Source organism: Triticum aestivum, chromosome 7D (assembly GCF_018294505.1).
Source record: "Triticum aestivum cultivar Chinese Spring chromosome 7D, IWGSC CS RefSeq v2.1, whole genome shotgun sequence".
In the NCBI taxonomy this organism is placed as follows: Eukaryota; Viridiplantae; Streptophyta; class Magnoliopsida; order Poales; family Poaceae; genus Triticum; species Triticum aestivum.
This window is the reverse complement of record NC_057814.1, coordinates 43,589,439-43,607,736: the sequence shown is the minus strand read 5'-3', so window position 1 is coordinate 43,607,736 and position 18,298 is coordinate 43,589,439. Positions and strand designations below refer to the sequence as shown.

At 43.5% G+C, this 18,298-nt stretch overlaps 1 protein-coding gene across 1 annotated transcript; it reads right to left on the bottom strand.

Moving 5' to 3' along the window:
• Window positions 1-807: 807 nt before the first annotated feature.
• Window positions 808-2,459, bottom strand: LOC123164439 (probable indole-3-pyruvate monooxygenase YUCCA11). Its single transcript, XM_044581923.1, has 5 exons — window positions 2,285-2,459; window positions 1,848-1,963; window positions 1,295-1,528; window positions 1,085-1,207; window positions 808-987 (listed from the first exon to the last, which is right to left on the bottom strand). The coding sequence occupies exons 1-5, from the start codon at window positions 2,457-2,459 to the stop codon at window positions 808-810; spliced, it is 828 nt and encodes a 275-aa protein (XP_044437858.1).
• Between the last annotated feature and the right edge of the window lie 15,839 nt (window positions 2,460-18,298).

Sequence of the window (18,298 nt, the reverse complement as noted above, 5' to 3'; positions counted from 1 at the left end):
AAGATTGGTACTCAATCATGTACATATCAAGCAAATGTTTGGAGAACTTTTTATTTTGATTGTTCCATTTGTTATCATTCATTTCAATTACCATCGTATTTCTAGATATCGTCAATTTGATACTCATTTAATAAATAAAAACTTGGAAGCTACTGCAGTTACTCGTGTGTTTTTGACATGAAAAACCGAACAACTTTGACTTGATTATCTTTTGCACCATTTGTTGTTGATTATTTGGGATTGTATTAATTGCACTTAGCCCCTTGTTGTTAAACATCATGTTCAAGCGAATGCCTTCTGCATGTGTAAATTCAAGTAAATAAAATATTGTAGATAACTGTTCAACAAAAATTAGAAAGCTCTTTGCATCATGTGAGTATAAAGCCCTTGATTATATTATAAAAGTAGTGCTTACTCCCTGGCACATATGAACCTTGAAATAAACAAAAATCTAGTTCTATCAAAGATAGATAGACAGGTGGCGGTGGATAGATTTCTCAAAGAATCAACCGTCTAGCTCACTAGCCCTGGTAAACTACATGTAAAAGATAAAAAAAAATCGAAAAAACGCAAAAGAGCTTTGCGTTTCATTGCATTGAAAGGATGGGGAAAAGTTACATTCCTCATAGGAGGTTAGTTTTACAATATATCATACAACTCAGTGGACATCCCAGGATTGGTGCAGAACAACCCGCAGGCCTTGTGCCCCTGCCTTAGCCCAATATCGGAGCTCATCCTTGATCTTGTTGAGGAGCCTAGCGATGGAAGACATCGCGTTGTCGAAGACACATTCGCTGATTTGATAATTTAGCCATACATAGCGCCTATCACTGATTTGATGTCATTGGCGATATTCTTGGCATCTGCTACAATACCAGCCAATCCTCTCCTTGCTAACCCAGCACAGTAGAGCCCATTTTCACCTTTCCAATGATTCGGATATTCTTTGACGGGCAGTCCATTGCCATTAAACATGTTCTCACCATTCTGGGATAAAAAAACTAACATAGAGCTTGTTAGCAGATTTAACAATTGTTGCACCAAGAAAACAAACTCAGACATATTCAAACATTGATGTTGTTACCTTGAGCCATATATTTGCTGTGCTTTTGTATCCAGTTGCAAACACAATCGCGTCAAATGATATATTTTTACTACACTGAAATTCAACTATATCGCCCACGATCTTACTAATGCTCCCATGTACCTGTAGGAGATGAATAGAATATTGATAACTTGGCATATGAAGACAACATATGTTATGAAATTTATGTCATGTCAAGGATATACTTACTTTAATGATACCTTTTTTGATTAATCCAACAGTGCCAACATCAATAACAGCGGATCGGCCGGTTTCTGACTTGAGGATCATTGGACCCATTTTTGGCCTTCTGATGCCATACCTCGATAGGTCTCCAAATATTAATTTCGCCGCCATCACAAGGAGGTTATCCACTAGCTTTAGTGGAAGATGGCGAGCAAGTGTCATCCCCAACCGAATTAATTCCTTTGTCATTACATGAATCTGCAACCACAAACATGTCATGTCTCTTTTGAAGCCTGCGTCTTAAAATAAAATTTCATAGAATCATCTTCTTTCAAGAGTTATTTTTTCGGTGTAGTTCGTCTAATTGTTTAGTTGTTTGTGCATGTTATAAAACAGTCTATCGCTCTATACAATGAGGTACTTTCTAGTAATTACTCTAAAAATTGCATCTTTCTAGTGGTGACTATAATAAGAAATTGCCTTGTGCCCACTGAAAATATACACTGCCCGTAGGGTGGGGGTGGGGGATCCCCTAGTGTTTCCAGGTCAGAAAATAATATATAGTGCAAGTACATACCAGGCTTCGTATAACGATTGAAGTATTGGCACCATGGGCCGCAAGGTCATAAGCAATTTCCATTCCAGAGTTGCCAGATCCAACGACCAATACATTCATGCCAGAGTAGCTCTTGCCTGACTTGTAGCTTGAGGAGTGGATGACATCACCCGGAAAACTTTGCAGTCCGGGGATCATTGGAATATTCTCTGCACTATTCTCACCACTTGCCATGACAAGAAACTTTGCTGTGAAGCTGACTATTGTGCTCTTTGCCATTTCATGTGCCACGATGGACCAACATTTATCGTCATTTTCAAATGTGGATGACTCCACACTAGTGAGATACTTGGGTTGAATATTGAAACGCTCAACATAGTCATCCAAGTACTTCACAAACAAGGTTTTTGGTATGTATATTGGCGCATCTTGTGGGTATGACATGTGTGGCAACTCACAGAGCTCCTTTGCAAGATGCAGCTTGAGGCGATTGTAGGCGCGGTTGCGCCAAAGCGACGCGCTGCAACTTTCACGCTCGACAATGACATAGGGAATTGAGAATTGGCTAAGGCATGCTGCTGTTGCAAGGCCTGCTGGCCCAGCGCCAACAATCAACACTACAACATTCTCCATTTCAAAGAGAAGAGTTGACAAAGTTGTGGGATGGATGCAATGGTAGGCTGGAGTGTTTGTTGTTTGCTCGATGAATCTTTGGATGCATATCTGGGCATATATATACTAGTATGTTTCATGTGTCAATCCATTTAGAATGAGGAATGAAAAGGTAAAGATTTATTGACGCCTTATCCCGGTGTGTACTAGTATTCCATCTAAATATTGAACCGTTGGTGTGAAAGCATGTCCTGATACAATATAGGGGATACAGAATAGGCAGGAAACACACTCTTGATCGATTGGTTTTTTTGGAAACTTATCAACCGGCTTTGGATATGTTTAGACTAAAATCTCTTTAGAATTTCTTTCCATTCATGTTGTCGTCAATGAAAATTCATATAGGATAAGGATATGTTCAGTATATACTCCCTCCGTCCCGAATTACTTGTCGCAGAAATGGATGTATCTAGACGTATTTTTAGGTCTAGATACATCAATTTCTATCCATTTTCAGGACGTAATTCGGGACGGGGGAGTACTTGTATGCAAATTCAGATTCAAGAAAGATTGTTGGTGTTTCTTTCCTTTTTTTGTGTATTATGCAAGCATTTCTTTCCTTTCCCTATACTTGTAGACTAACCCATCATGGCCAGTTAGCCTTCCTTCCGTATGGTGATGGACTCTGCAGGTGTCTTCTGGGCTGTCGACGCCAAAGTACTGGCCGAGCATGGATGGCCTTACACTGTGGTGGTCGGGTTGCACTTGTACCATCTATCTTTTCGAGCATTGGACAGTTTCCTTAGGTTGGCTATCTAGAAACTCCATCCGCAACAAGGCATGTTTTGAGCATAAGCTCCTCGGGTCGTCGTTAGCACGGTAGATTTGTTCCGCTTGTTCTTTTGTCTGCTGCTATTGGGCACGCCCTTTGTGCTGCCATGAAAAAAGAGTTAGTTGTGGTTCTGCTACCTCATCTTGTCTTGAGATCTGGGTCCTGTTGGAACCTAGTTTGTTTGTTGTTTCTCAACTCCTTTTGTTCAGTTGTGTATCTTATGCTTTCAAGTTCAACTTATATTGATAATTGAATCCTGCACCTGGCCATTTGCAGTTCTTCCATTTACAATCAGTATAGGCGATGCACATGGCAGAAGAGCAACATGCGGACAGTCAGAATTCATCTGTTGTCTTCAACAAGAGCATGTTAAAAGAACAGGAACTGCGCAGGACATAGAAACACAACTTCAACAAGAGCAAAATCCATGAGCGGCGCAGTAAACGGAAAGCAAGTAAATATGATGCTACAATGCATGGAAATAAAGGTATTTCACCGACTGCTATCAGGTTGCAGTTTGCACAATGATTAATTTATAAGCACATCAGTTTGACACATTCAGCTAGCACTGATGGCATTCCACATATTCAGTTTAAATTGATGTATTTCTCAAGACGTAGCCATCCAGGCAGCAACAACTTAAACAAAAATTGCAGTAGAGCACCCTTGTTTCTGTCATATCCGTGCATGAACAAGAACAGTACGAGCCAAGTAATAAGAAGGCTGTAAGCCTGTACATGGGGAAATATTTGTACATTGCAATTGCAACATGTAGATCTGGATCTCCCATGAGCAAGGCCATAACAATAGGTTCTGGTATTAGGATTAGTTGTGGAGCTAACAAGGTGTATTAGAAATTGTTGTGGTGAATCTGTCATGAGCAAGGCCATAACAATAGGTTCTAGTATTTGCAAATGGCAGCCGGCACCAGGCTTGGGTGGCCTGTAGCAGGACAGGAATGTTAGCCTCGCATGGCTGCATCCCTCAGTAGTGGGGCACGCCAGCCGGCCCGCACCAGTGGGAGGAAGCCGCAAAAGTTTGCTTCATGAGTATAATGTGATTTTTTATGTGTCAGTTCTCTTTTTTTAACCAAAGTAATCATTGTTAAGTTTGATCCCACCTTTCTTTTTCTTTCTAGATTTTCCATTGTCCATGATGTGAGGACTCATTGGGCATGAGATTTTAAAGCCTACCATTCGTGATGTGCATCACATCGCGTACGGGGCGTCCTGGGCCAGCACATGCGATTAGCGTATGGCATGTTTTCACCCTAACCATTGTCCATAGTGGCAGATTTAGGGGTCGGCGTTTGAAATGCCCTAACCACTTTCCATAGTGGCTGCTAATAGTGGCCTATTTAGGGGTCATCGTTCGAGATGCCCTAACCATTTACAATAGTGGTTGCTAATAGTCTGGTCTTGTACTAGTAGTGCTACTGTAGTTTAATAATGTTCAACTAATAGACTTAAATCTTTTAAAAATAGGTGATAGCAAATTCTTCATGATGCCACTGGCACTCTTAGCCATCTTCCCACTCCATCTCAACTTCTTCGTCAACGTCTTCATCCTCTCATTTTAGTATACGTTTCTTCTTTTCTTCACTACTTGAGTTCATCTTCTTATCATCATCAATACTTGTATGATCCATGCCTTGTTTTAACATCCATGGAGGAAAGACTTTCGACCTTGAGCCACTGCTCGTGCCACACCGACCTGCACCAAGAAATAATATCCCAACTTCAACCTCTGTCTCTCCACCCTTCACCCTCTGGATCTGCGCCTGCAATGGCTCTAGCTGCTCATCCATCCTCGGTTGCATGTCCTCCAACTTTTCAAGCCGCCTACGCTGTGCATTGTTGTCATGGTCACCACCATCTCCTGACCCCCGAGACGTGATCTTGGCATCAGTTTCCACGACCAGTTCGCCGCCGCAGTGCTCATAGCGGAAGCACTCGCAGTCGCCGGCGAGGAGTCTCATGGTATCCAACGCCGAGTACCTCCTCCCACAGGCAGGGCACATGTACTGCTGGACCGTAGCCCTGCTGCCGGCCGCGAGCTCGTCCTTTATCTTCTTCCGCATGCGGTGCATCCGGTACCTGATGGCGTCGAAGTCCTGCGCATAGTCCAAGCAGCCGTAGGATTCAAGGTGCAGCTTCACCTTGTCCTCCTCTTCACCCTCCTTGGTGCTGCCGGTGGTAGCGGCTGGTTCCTTTCGGACGTCTCGCGCTACTATCTTGTCTTACTCAAGGTGGCGGGGGTTAAAATCGGAGTTACGGTTTAAAAGATATGGATAATTTACACTCAAATTTCACACACACGCACACACACACACACACACACACACACATATATATATAGGGTCGCGCTATTCGTCACCCTGGGTGAGGAATAGTTATTCTTCACCCCCTCTCTATTTTGACATCAATGCACCGGATTTTTACGTTTTGTAAATTTTGTCTTATTTCATACATAAAAAAAGAACGTAAGAAAATATGTACTCGCCGTAAAAAATATTTTATATTACATAAAATTACAAATGTAAAAACATATTGTAAAACATACATAAAATGTGATTTTTCTGATCTTATAACTTTTTTTAGACCAAATTTTACATATTGAATTAATGTGCATGTAACTATTTATATTCTAAACGTAATTTATTTAGGAAGTGATCGTAAGATTACCTCGGATGAAGAATATAAAATGTGATTTTTCTGATCTTATAACTTTTTTTAGACCAAATTTTACATATTGAATTAATGTGCATGTAACTATTTATATTCTAAACGTAATTTATTTAGGAAGTGATCGTAAGATTACCTCGGATGAAGACTATAACTTATTCTTCATCCGAGGTAATCTTACGATCACTTCCTAAATAAATTACGTTTAGAATATAAATAGTTACATGCACATTAATTCAATATGTAAAATTTGGTCTAAAAAAAGTTATAAGATCAGAAAAATCACATTTTATGTATGTTTTACAATATGTTTTTATATATCATGTTAAAATCGGAGTTACATTTGTTCAACTTAAATATGATCCGCTGGTGATTTATCTTAAAAGTTAGGGTGTTTCCAAGCAAAGGACTCCTGATCTTGATTAACAGAATAATCTACTAGCTCCAAGTATCCCAGTCCTATCTCCTTTTCTAGCATTTCCAGCTCTGTCATATTTTTGCCTTCAGTTGCCCCTTCTCCTTCAAGCTCATCACCATCCACGGATCTATTATCCTTCTCGAGGCTTTTTTTCATCAGACTGAGATTCTCTCACTTCATCAACTGTTTTAAATTGATTTGTAATAGTTCATGCTATCTTTTAACCTCTCTCTCCGAGCCTCTCTTAATGATTTCCATTTCCTTCCTCTTCTTCTCTTCCAATATCAGCTGAGCAACCTGTCTGATAGCCATCCCTTCTGCCAATTGGAGCCTCACAAGCAAATTCTGCTCCTCTCTCTTATCCTCCCCCCGCCCTTTTCTCTATATCATTGCTACCTCCTCCCAGCGGGAGTTTGTTTTGCCAATCACTATTTACAACTTGCTCATATTGTTTCAGTCCCATGCTCCCTAAACTCACATTATTTTTACCAGGGTCAGATTGTTCGTTCTTCTTCTGCACAACATTGTCTGTTTGCTCAGGTATATCTTCCAAAGATAAGAAATCAAATACTTTCCTTTTGTTTCCATCATCACAATTATACCACCACTATTCTACAATGGACTCAAATTCAAAGCCAATATCATACAATGACAGATCTTTCGTGGTGATCTCAGTCCCAGCTCGAATCTTATGTAGGTTAGTCACTCCAACCTTAGACCTGATTTCTTCTTGTGAGTGAATGTGCTCTACATCAACCTCCACAATAGGCCCCAAGGCCAAGCCAATCTCACATATCCCTAAGTAATGTCTCAAGGTATTAGGCACTCCCAACATTTTAATCGAAATAGAGTGTAGTTTCCCTTTGGCCTCCACAATAGGCTCCAGAAGTCAACCTCCACTATAGCTCCTATTCCTAGTAAAGTAAATTTCTCAAAATTCCTTAATTCTACCAGCTTGGCCTTGCAAGGAAATCTCATTAAGAAATTTTTTGGACTCTGAAACTTAGCTCCTCATGTCCACCCCCACTCAAACATCTTGTTGAAGCCTTGAGCCACAGTAGTTTCATTCAGTTGACCTGAGAGAATGTTATCAGTGCCATATGATTAGCATGTTATGTAGTAGCATGCAATGTCTTTAGTATTTTGCACCAACAAGCAACCAAGCCCCCTAGCACCATATCCCACATATTTCACAACAGGTTTACTTTGTTTCAGAATAGTAGATTCCTCTGTACTGTGTGAGGGCCTTTGACAAACCACACCGAAATCTTTGATTTTATAGTGACTTCTAAGATTCCCCCGTCCCTTACACTTTGCACAAACATTTTTTTGATCCACTTGCATCATTTTTCTTGTTTGTTTCTTTGCCTCCACTTTCTTTACCACCACCTTGAGTTTGCAGAACAGTCTTGTTGGGCACATTTGCAAGAAATTATTGATATTGCTGAGCTATCTGGTCCTGAGGCATTGATCCCAATTGAGTCAAACCCAGACCCACAGGGAAAATTTGAGGGAAGTTTTGGTTAGGCATAACAGCAAAACCACCTCCTTGCATCCGCAAATTGTTCCCCTGACCACTAGGATGTTGAAAACTTGTAACCCCTGGCAAAAAACCACTACCACTCCTAGCTGCATTTGGCCCAAATTGCAAACTATCTTGTTGACCCACGTACCTGACAGGGTTTTGTCCACCTATCTGGCTAGCAAACTCATTACCTTGTCCACTTGGTGCCCCCTCACTTCAAGATCCGCTACTGTTGGTCCCAGATCCACCTCTGAAACCACCTTGTACACCTCTGCGATCAAAATTATCTAATTCTCTATGATCTTGCCTGTTGAAATCTATGTCGTAGTTGCTCCCAAATCTGCCAGATGAGTTCCCTGTCCCCCAAAGCCACCTCTGCTTGGTCTGGGGCGCCAATTGTCTTGCCTTCTTGCCATCTTCCCCTCTTTTGTCAACAGATCTTCCTCCTCAGCACTGCCAGCCACCGCCCGCTCGCCAGGGTTTGGTGAGGAGAGGATATCTGGTTCTAGCAGGGCAGGGAATGGATCCTAGGTGTTAAATACCACCAGCTCTCTAGCTCTGTTTGGGCCCCCATTTCATATCATTCTGCCAGGCCCAGCACTCCCAGGCCCATAACCCTCATCATTTTTCCCAAACCAGACTTGGTGTCTCCCCCTACACCACGGTCATCAACCTTCGGATTACCCTCCAGATTAAATTCAGAAACAAAAAATCTCCAAAATCTCATTAGCAGCTATCGAATCAGACATCCCGATCTTCTCAATCTCAACATTTTGTGGTACTTAAATTACCCCTTTCCATTTCCCGCTAGCAAAAATTGTCATCTCCTTCTATGCTCATCACACACTCAGGTAAACGACAGAGAACAGAAGCTTGCGGGACATGCAAAGTCAATTTGTTTGTTATGATATCTACCGCAATTAGGGGAATCTACAGACGGTAGATGATTCCGACAACCAGCAATGACCCTCCCCATCTGCGTCCCCTCCATTTTCTCTGAATTTTTAAGCAGAAGACTCTAAACGTATTGGTTCATTTGAGTTTTAATTTTTTCTATTTGCTCGTATGATACAACTTTGAATTTTCATATTATCCCCCTGTCGTCCATTATCACACTCGCAATTGAGAGGAGATAAAGAAAAACATCCAGATCTGAGGTTTTCGTACCTGATTCGAAGCTAGTGTTGACGCTCCCATCAGAAATGTTGCCTGAACCCTCGCTAGCTAGCATCCAGAAGCGTTTGCTGGCTAGCTCAGGATTCAGGCATTGTTCCCGGCGAGGCGCACCGAGTGACATGGTGTCAGAGTCGATGAAGGCAGTGCTAGACGAGCGGAGCGCCGGGGCATGTTGGCGTGCGCCCTCATTTCCGGCAGGCTAGTCGCCCTCGACTCGTCCTGAATCATAATCGGAGCCTGAGCCGACCCTGGCGGTGGGAGGGCGAGGACCACCTCGCGAGATATGAGCGACGCCGCTCTTATAGCTGGAGACGAAGTGGTTGTGTCGAAAGAGACGAAAGCCGCTCACCTCTGCGCCATCGCCCTCACCAGCGACTCGGCCTGATCCATTGCCCACATGAAAACTTCCAGCGAGTGCCTGCGCCGCATTTGACCAAAGAACGATTCCTCCTCCTCCTCCGTCAGGGAATCCTGAACCGCCGGCGCATCCGCGTGCAGCGCCTCCTTGCTGTTGAACTAGGATTCGATGTGGTGCAGTCGGGTGAGCCTCCACGCATCCCCTCCCGCGAACCTCACCATCTGCTCTTCTTCGATCTCCGCCATCCTCGCAGACGCTCGTATCTAGAAGACCAGGAGCAGTCGCCTACCACTGACCAAGGTAGGGGAGGAAGTGGAATGCGGAACGCGAGCGAGTAGACTCACTCTGCCATCCACCTGTATTAAGCCATGATTGACTCTCGAGGTATGCGTCACCCCACCGCTCTGCTTCCTCGATGCGCGCGATGTGACACGGGAACGTGACTGTGGCACACAGGGTGAGGGTCTCCCCTCGATTCGCACGTGAGTCAACCACGCAACCTCTCTCATCGGCGAGGAGCAGCTTCGCGGTGAAGGCGCAGCGCAACACCATCCCGCGGTAGTGCGTGAGGACTCCCGCCGATCTCAGGTCGGGGATGTACCATGCCGGCCACCGCCAAAGACGTGTTGGTGCAGCCATCGCGTATAATTAAAACTGATTATCATGTTTCTTTTTGGACAACAATTATTTTGCATAGTTGGACTCCCGCCAAAACGCGCCAAGCAAGCAGACTACTGATTTTTAGGAGACCCAAAGGAGAGGGAATATAAGACCATCTCTAGTGGCTTGTGTATCCCATAGTCTAAGCCAAATATAGACCACCGTTGGTCAAAAAACGTCTCCAGCGGCTGGTGTATGGCGTGGTCTAAATTCTAGACATCCACCAGACTAGCTACACTTCCTCCACATTTGGACGACCGAGCGAGGATGTCCAAACCAGAGCTGCTCCTCGCGAGCTCGCTCCCGCGGCAATCTGGAGCAGTTGGAGACGAGGCACGAGGCGCGAGCGGCGGCTGCGAGTGACACAAATTATGAGGCATCCTAAACCTGTGCGTAAAAATGTAAATGAGATAAGAATGTGAAAAAAGGCAAACATAAAGTAATGTACTAATTTTGAACCTTCGCCGAAATAAGTTTTTGGGATAGCGAGGATTTTCTTTGAAGTAGTCATTCCAGAGTAGAACAAATCCCGCATCTCTTGCTCGATTGATTGTCCGCACCAAATTTAGACAATCCGCTGGAAAACTGAGGTTGTCTAAAATGAAATTTTTGTACACCATTGTGTATGTGAAGATATAGACTACCAAATTTAGACAAGTCACTAGATATGCTCTAGCGCATTGAAAAATAGACGTCTGATTTTTAGGAAAACAGAATCTCTTTTCCCAACTGCCAAGCATAGTAGTACACCAAATAGAGGTAATATTATCAGAAGTCACATAACTTGCGTTCGATGTCCAATTTGATACTAGAACTTTGAAAATACGGAATTGCAGTCACTTAACTTGACTCAAGCGTGCACATATGGTCACAAAATACGTATGCGAACGTATCCATGTGTATGGCCCTGCTTGTCAGTGAGTGAGGGCACCTGTTAGTGAGTGAAACCATTCAGATGACGCACTTTTGCATAAAACACCCTTCTATTTTTTATTCAGGAAAAGAAAACAATTGCAATGATTTTTTCCACTAAATCCCCTTAAAATATTTGTATTCGATGAAAACGAACAACTGTACTGAAAAATAAAGAACGAAATGGAGCTGCAGGGTGTCGAACCAGCGACCTAGGTTGAAAAAACAAGACAGCATAGCCAATCCACTTGCTAACTTTTACTTGATTAATTCGGATAACAAATTCATATGTATTGAACGATGGCCCACAATGTTATTTCAGAATAAAAATTAACACACAAAAGAGTAGAAGCCAAGTCTTGTCCCCACGACCAGAGCCTAGAAAATAAGCCGAGCTAGCCACTACAACATGCACATTTACATGTTGAATATGGATGACTAAGAAAAATGTAATAGAATAAAGGCACTCGTGGAGTTGGAAAGGGCTATGGCCAGTGCAACTCATTTTGCACCTGTTCTTTTTTTTCGAAATTTGTATATAGTATGTAATTATAATTTCAGCAATAAAAATAACCTTCAGATAATCGCCTGATATAAATATTGTACAAAATAAATAATCTACTTTTAAAATTCTCCTGGTATTATTTTAAAAATACTTATATAACTAAAATACAAAAAATATTTGAATAAATAAATTATCCATAATTTAGAATTTAAACTTGTGCTATGAATATTCAATTGTGCATAATATTTAAATTGTATAATTTTTAAAATATAAGTCATGAGTAAAAATTATACACAAGTGAATAGTCAAAATATTTAGTAAATGTTTTTATTCATCGTTTTTTATAATTTAAATATAAGCGGTGAATGTATAACTTCTTATGAATTTATAAGACATATTTGTTTAATAAACTGTTTAATATTCGTATTAACTAAATTTTTATATATAATACATAGGTATATATTTAATTTTTTTTTGAAAAATAATCGTTTTCTGTAGGTATAGTATTTTTAACACACAATTATTTGAACAAAACTTTTTTACTTACGTTTTTCTTTTTGAGGAAAATACGAAAAAGGTTTTTCCCCGCTTTATATTATAAAGCACAACCGCAAATCCGAGAGACGATACAAACTCACGCCACCAACGCACACAACACACACACCCAAGGCTTGATACAAAGGTGCCGGGCACCGAAACACCACTCCACCGACCACCAAGCTAACTACGAATATGCAAAGGAGACCGCTTGGAGCCAACGGAGACCTCCATCATGACAAACCACCATGGAGAGGTGAAACGGACAACGACAAAGTCAGGACTCCAGAGCGGTGCCTCCCAGAAGGTAACGACCATAGAGCCGCCACCGCCCGATCCAAAGATCAGGTTTTCACCTGGAGGGAGACGAAGGGAGAGGGAACGCCGCGACGAAGCCTTCAGGAAGGGTACGACGTCACCGATGCCGCCACCGTCGGCCAGAACACGGCTGGACAGGTGATATACCCCGGCGCTCGCCTCCCTCCGACGCACCCTAGCTTTGCCAACCACCCAAAACCAAGCCACCCGCGTGGCCATGGCTGCTTGCCCGCACCTGAGACGCAAGCTCCGCCCAAGAACGCCGCGCCCTATGACTAGCCAAGATGGTAAAGAAACTAGCCAAGATGGCGCCCTATGACTAAAGAACTTAAGTTTTGTAAATATATATATAAATAATTGCTCATGCAAAATGGCCGCAGTATCTGCAGCCCGTTTAAGCTCCATATGCTTTCTCGTTTACTACATATTCATCTGTTATCCGTACTGGATATGTTGACGTGATCGGTAGGGTTGCTACGGTTTCTGTTTTAAAGTCGTTGGTTTGAATCCGGGAGCCACCATATTTTTATATTTGCAGTACAGTGCTGCTTGCTTTTTGGAAATAAAAATTTGTGAGGGGTTCGTGCAAAAATGTGTGGCTATGGTTGGCTTTTCCAGAAATGAAAAAAATACAAAGTTGTTTTGTGCAAAAATGCATCGCCCTAGAGCCCTCACTCGCTGACAAGTTGGGCCAAACGCACGGATACATTTGCATACGTATTTTGTGACCGTATGTGCATGCTTGAGTCAATTTAAGTGACTGCAATTTTGTATTTTCAGAGTTCTAGCATCAAATTGAATATCAAGCACAAATTCCGTGACTACCGGTGATATTACCTCCACCAAATACTATACGGTGGTTCATTTTGGTGTGCACTGTTGCAGCTTTGCTGTAGACATTCGGAGGACGAGAGGGGATTTGGCTGCACCCACGAGGCTATGGCTGCACGGTGCAGCTAGGCTCGGAGGACCTATCACCTATGGGCTATGGCATGTACCGTCGGTCCGTCGCGCGTCGGGAACCGTCATTCGGGGGCAGGCATGACCAGCGGCGCACGCCATATTTTGACTCTCGGCCCTTCACCAATGACCGATGTCCATCAATCAATCGAGCACACATTCACTCAGCTGCTTGCTTCGTTTACTGTGCCGTGGGCTTGCTGCCTTTTTTTCAACCGTTGACTAGAGAGACAAGAGAGAGAGAGGGAGAAGAGCGAACGAAGGCTGCTGGTTCGGCCATGGAGCTGGAGCTACCCAATGGTCCCGTGAAGCAATAATGCAGCAGCCAAGGAAGAGGATGTGGTGAGAAAATTACACGTTTCATTCTTGAATTCTCGGGCCCACTATCCGCCGGCTATTTAAACTCGAGTCATGGACATAGCCGCGTCCGTTTTCCTCGGTTCCATTTCTTCGCTATTTTTTTTAAATAATACATTTTTTAATTAATTTTCATAAATATTACGCTGGATAAAAAAATTTCAAAAATAATACACCGTCGGCCCGCTGCAGGCCGATTGGGCCTAGCCGGCCCACAGCAGGCCGATTGGACTCCAGTCGGCCTACAGCTGGCCGACTGGCCCCTGTCGGCCCACTGTGGGCTGATTGGCTCGCTGTGGGCTAATTGTTTTTGCAAAAAAAGTAGGCATAAAAAATATATGTTTAAAAACTTGTTAATTATGTAATTAAAAAATGTTAAACGTGTATAAAAAAATATTCCTGATGTATACAAAAAATGTACAATATATATGCAAAAAGTTGACATAAAAAATACGTTTTAAAAAGTGTTAAGCATGTATTTAAAAATTGTTAAATGTATGTATAAAAATGTTCCTTATTTATACAAAAAATATAGAATGTGTATGAAAAAAAGTTGACACCAAAAAAATATGTTTGAAAAAAAGTTGACACCAATCAGCCCACAGTGGGCCGACAGGGGCCAGTCGGCCAGCTGTAGGCCGACTGGTGTCCAATCGGCCTGCTGTGGGCCGACTAGGCCCAGTCGGCCTGCAGCGGGCCGACGGTGTATTATTTTTGAAAAAAAATTACCCAGCGTAATATTTATGAAATTAATAAAAAAAATATTATTTAAAAAAAATTAGCCATTTCTTCTCTCCACGCCTCATCGGCCATGGCCTTCTTGAGCCTCAAAGCTATCTAGGACAACCTCTCGTCCGAGCAGAAGACGGAGATCGGCACCATTGTTGCCGGCTGGCAGGCCGACAGGTAGCCAGAGGCGGACGTCCCAATGAAACACGCGGCCGACGACCCGTCCTCCTTGTCGGTCCATGCCGGCATTACCATGGACGAGGCTCGTGCTCACTACAACGACAAGATGTTGGCTGAGTGGCAGGCCAAGTTCTGGCAGATGCAGACCGGCCAGGAGTACAACCTTTTGCCTCCTTTATGAGCACCGGCGCACGGAGGAGCAACTCGCCTCTAGCACGATCATCGCGCCGGACTTGGATCTGGTCGACTCCTATCATACCGCCCACAAAATCCACCACGACTGCGCTTTCAAGGAGATCGACGAGGCGGCGAATGGAGTCTATGACAAGAGCGAGGACGAGGACAACGTCACCAACTCCGCCACGCCCGTGCCCTGCCGCCACGACCACGAAGCCGACACGTCTGCAGGCACCGGCGACACGAGGTAGAGTAGAGCATGGGAGGTTCCCGACGCTCGGGTCCCAGGAAGGCCATCGCTCTTTCACTCCTGCTAAAGCCAAGCTTGGCCGGCTCATTATCGTCGGCTAAGTAGCCGATTGCAGGTTGCAGAGGTGGAGCTTCAGTTCCCGGGGCCCATGGTTTGCCTCCCTCCTAGAGTATCACGTCCTAGTCTACGGAGTGGGTTGCATATGTGTATCTCCTATCCTTTAGACGGGTCCCCGTGGTCCTTGTTCTCCCTTGGCAGGAGCGGTTGTCCATGACCCGAAGTGAGGGGGCTATCGCTACGGTGAGACGGCCCCTTCCGGAGGTGGCCCGGTGTGTTCGAATCCTAGGTGTTATGTGGGTTCTCTTGGGGTACTCGGCTTCGATCCTCTTTAATAGTCTTGGTTGTAGTTTGTTAGGGGTGGACTCTCCTGTTTTTATTGTTGGGTGTTAGATTTGTGATGCTTGTGCCACTCGCCCGTCGTCATTATATTTCTTTCTACCTGTTTGTTGGAAGGTATCCTCAACACTTTGTATGTATGTGTCTTTATCTTTAATAAAAGGGAGGGCGAAAGTTGGCAATGAAGTAGTGAGAACCTAATTAAGGTTAGATTGGATGATAAAAAATGCTATTGAATTAGTTCCAAACCTTCTTTTTCATTTTGTGTTATTTTTTTTTTCATAGACTAATAGTGTTTACATTTCGATCAACGAAGTTGCTTTGGTATGATATGTGTCCGACCGGCATAGGACACTAGGATCCTACGTTCGTGGTTCAAGTGGCGATGTCATCTCACGGTGGTTTGCTAGTGTTGGTCATCAGTCCTACAGGAAATCGTCGTACGGCCAGCACTGCTCATCAATCTACTCCCTCCCTTCTGGTTTATAGGGCTCAAATCTCAAATCTCATCAACCAAGACATTTTATGATTGGAGGAATATATCTCATACTTTATAAAACTATCCTAATTAAACTCATGCATTAATTTGGATTAATTACAGTGCATGCATGCTTGACCACTAGATGAGTAGGAACATTACATGCATTGATGTATTCTTTTTTAATTCTTGCATGCAAATATTTAATGTGCATTGAAAACTAAAAATGAGATGAAGATGAGCCCTCTAAATTGGAAAAACAAAAAAGTTAAGATAAGCCTTATAAACCGGAAAGGAGGGAGTACCGTGTCTTTTGTTCCTCTACTGTTTGTCTTCTATATCTAAATAGTTATCCCCACTAAACTATTTCTCTCAACATACAAACATGCCACCTCATCATGCAACATGCATGAAAAAAGGCACACCCCCACTAACCTATTTCTCTAAGGACGTCGATAACTGCCACACGTGTGGCATCTAGGGGGTATCTGCCGCACGCCCCGTGTGGCATCGACAAAGGCCCGCCCGCACGAGCACGTCCGGGCGCTCCCCGCCACAGCCCGCACGTTCGGTGTGCGCGCGCGATCGCCCGCATGAGCACGTCCGGGCGAGCGACCACGCGGCCCGCACGACCCGTCTCGGCCGTCGCCCCTCCCCGCCTGCGAGCCACACGCCCCGCGTGGCAGTAACCACGCGTCCCGCCGCGATTTCTATGGTCCGGACCCTCTTCCATGTACGTGTAACTCCAGTTGCCATGTCGCTGAACTGCAGTTGCCATGTCGGACAACTGCAGTTGCCATGTCGCTGAACTACAGTTGCCATGTCGGACAACTACAGTTGCCATGGTTGCTCAACTGCAGTTGCCATCTCAGGTCAAGTGTCGGATGCCATTTTTGGGCAACTGCAGCTGTTGCCATGTATGGTCTAGTCTACTACAGTTGCCATGATTTGAAAACTTTAGGAGTTGCCACCTACTAACACTAGACAGTTTCCATGTAGCACTACAAAACATGGCAAAAAACATGTCCGGGGTAAAAAAGAGTTGCCATCTGCTTACAAGCACACTAGGGCAGTTGCCATGTACCCTACAAAAACACATGGCAACTGATAGCTTTTGGTGTGTGGGAGAGGAGACGGGCATGTGGACTACGGTGGTATCTTTAGGAGTTGCCACCTACTAACACTAGACAGTTGCCATGTAGCGCTACAAAAACAGACGTGGCAACAATAACATGTTCGGGGTAAAAGAGAGTTGCCATCTGCTTACAATCACGGATAGGGCGGTTGCCATGTAACCTGCAAAAAACATGGCAAATGACAACTTGGGTGTCGGAGAGTGGGAAAATGGGCAGTCATGGGAGATGGGGGACAGAAGTCGTGCGGGGCGTGCGGGCGCGACGGCAGTTCCACCGCACGCCGCGAGTCGCAACCGCTGACCTCGGAGGGAAAACAGCGTGCGGGCGAACTCCCTCATACGCCACACACGCGAGTTGTCCTACTTGGCACACAAAATCAGCCCTCTCGTGCCAAGATTCGTGCAAAAGGCATTGGGTGGCGATCGAGGCGTGTGGGCGAGTTGGCTAACGCCCACACGTGTGGGCGTTAGTGTTTTCGTTCTCTAAACTTGCAAGCATGCCACATCATGCAACATGCACGGGAAAAGACTCACCTCAACATGCAAATATGCATGGGAATTTCCATTCTATTGTGATATTTATATTTAATAAATATTATGCAACTATACAAAAATCAAACATATTTTCAATTCTAGCTCTTATATTATTACTCAAAACATTCATGTTTCATACAAGGAATCTCACCAAAATGTGTTGCAAACTATCTCGCATCTAGTTAATACTACGAGCAGAGAAACTATAGTACCCTCTCTATTTCATTATGTTGTGCTTTGTTTTTCTGAAATTTCAAATCTCATAAACTTTGTCCAAATTTAAGGAGAAAAAACATCTACATCTAGAATGCCAAGATTATATGATTAGATTTATTATAAGATGCAGTTTTATACTTTATATTTGGTATTACAGTTATAAATAATTGGCTCTGAAAACTAAATTTACAAAGTTTGATTGTTAATAAAAATGTACGCGTACTAGTACATTATTACAAAGAGGGAGTATAGAGCTTCGGCTTGAGATTAAAACTCTTTAGGGGTGTTTGGTTCCAGGGCTTTTTTGTATTGGGATTAAAAAAAGTCTCTAAAAGTCCCTAGCAAATTAAATAGGGAGACTTTTTTTGAGACTTTTTACTAAAAGTCCTTAGAAGCACCTTTTTGAGAGTCTTTTTGAAAAAATCCTAGGGACTAGAAAAAGTCCTAGGACTAGACAACCAAACACCACCGTCTGATCATCATCACTGTAGTATGTTCCCCACCTGCCAAGCACCAAATAGGC

Excerpts from the sequence above, each read along its gene's own strand:
- LOC123164439 (XM_044581923.1), bottom strand. The coding sequence starts at position 2,459 with ATGGAGAATGTTGTAGTGTTGATTGTTGGCGCTGGGCCAGCAGGCCTT. Across the intron at positions 1,529-1,847 it reads CAATCGTTATACGAAGCCTG|ATTCATGTAATGACAAAGGA; the intron begins GTATGTACTTGC and ends TTGTGGTTGCAG. Across the intron at positions 988-1,084 it reads CAGCAAATATATGGCTCAAG|AATGGTGAGAACATGTTTAA; the intron begins GTAACAACATCA and ends TTTTTATCCCAG.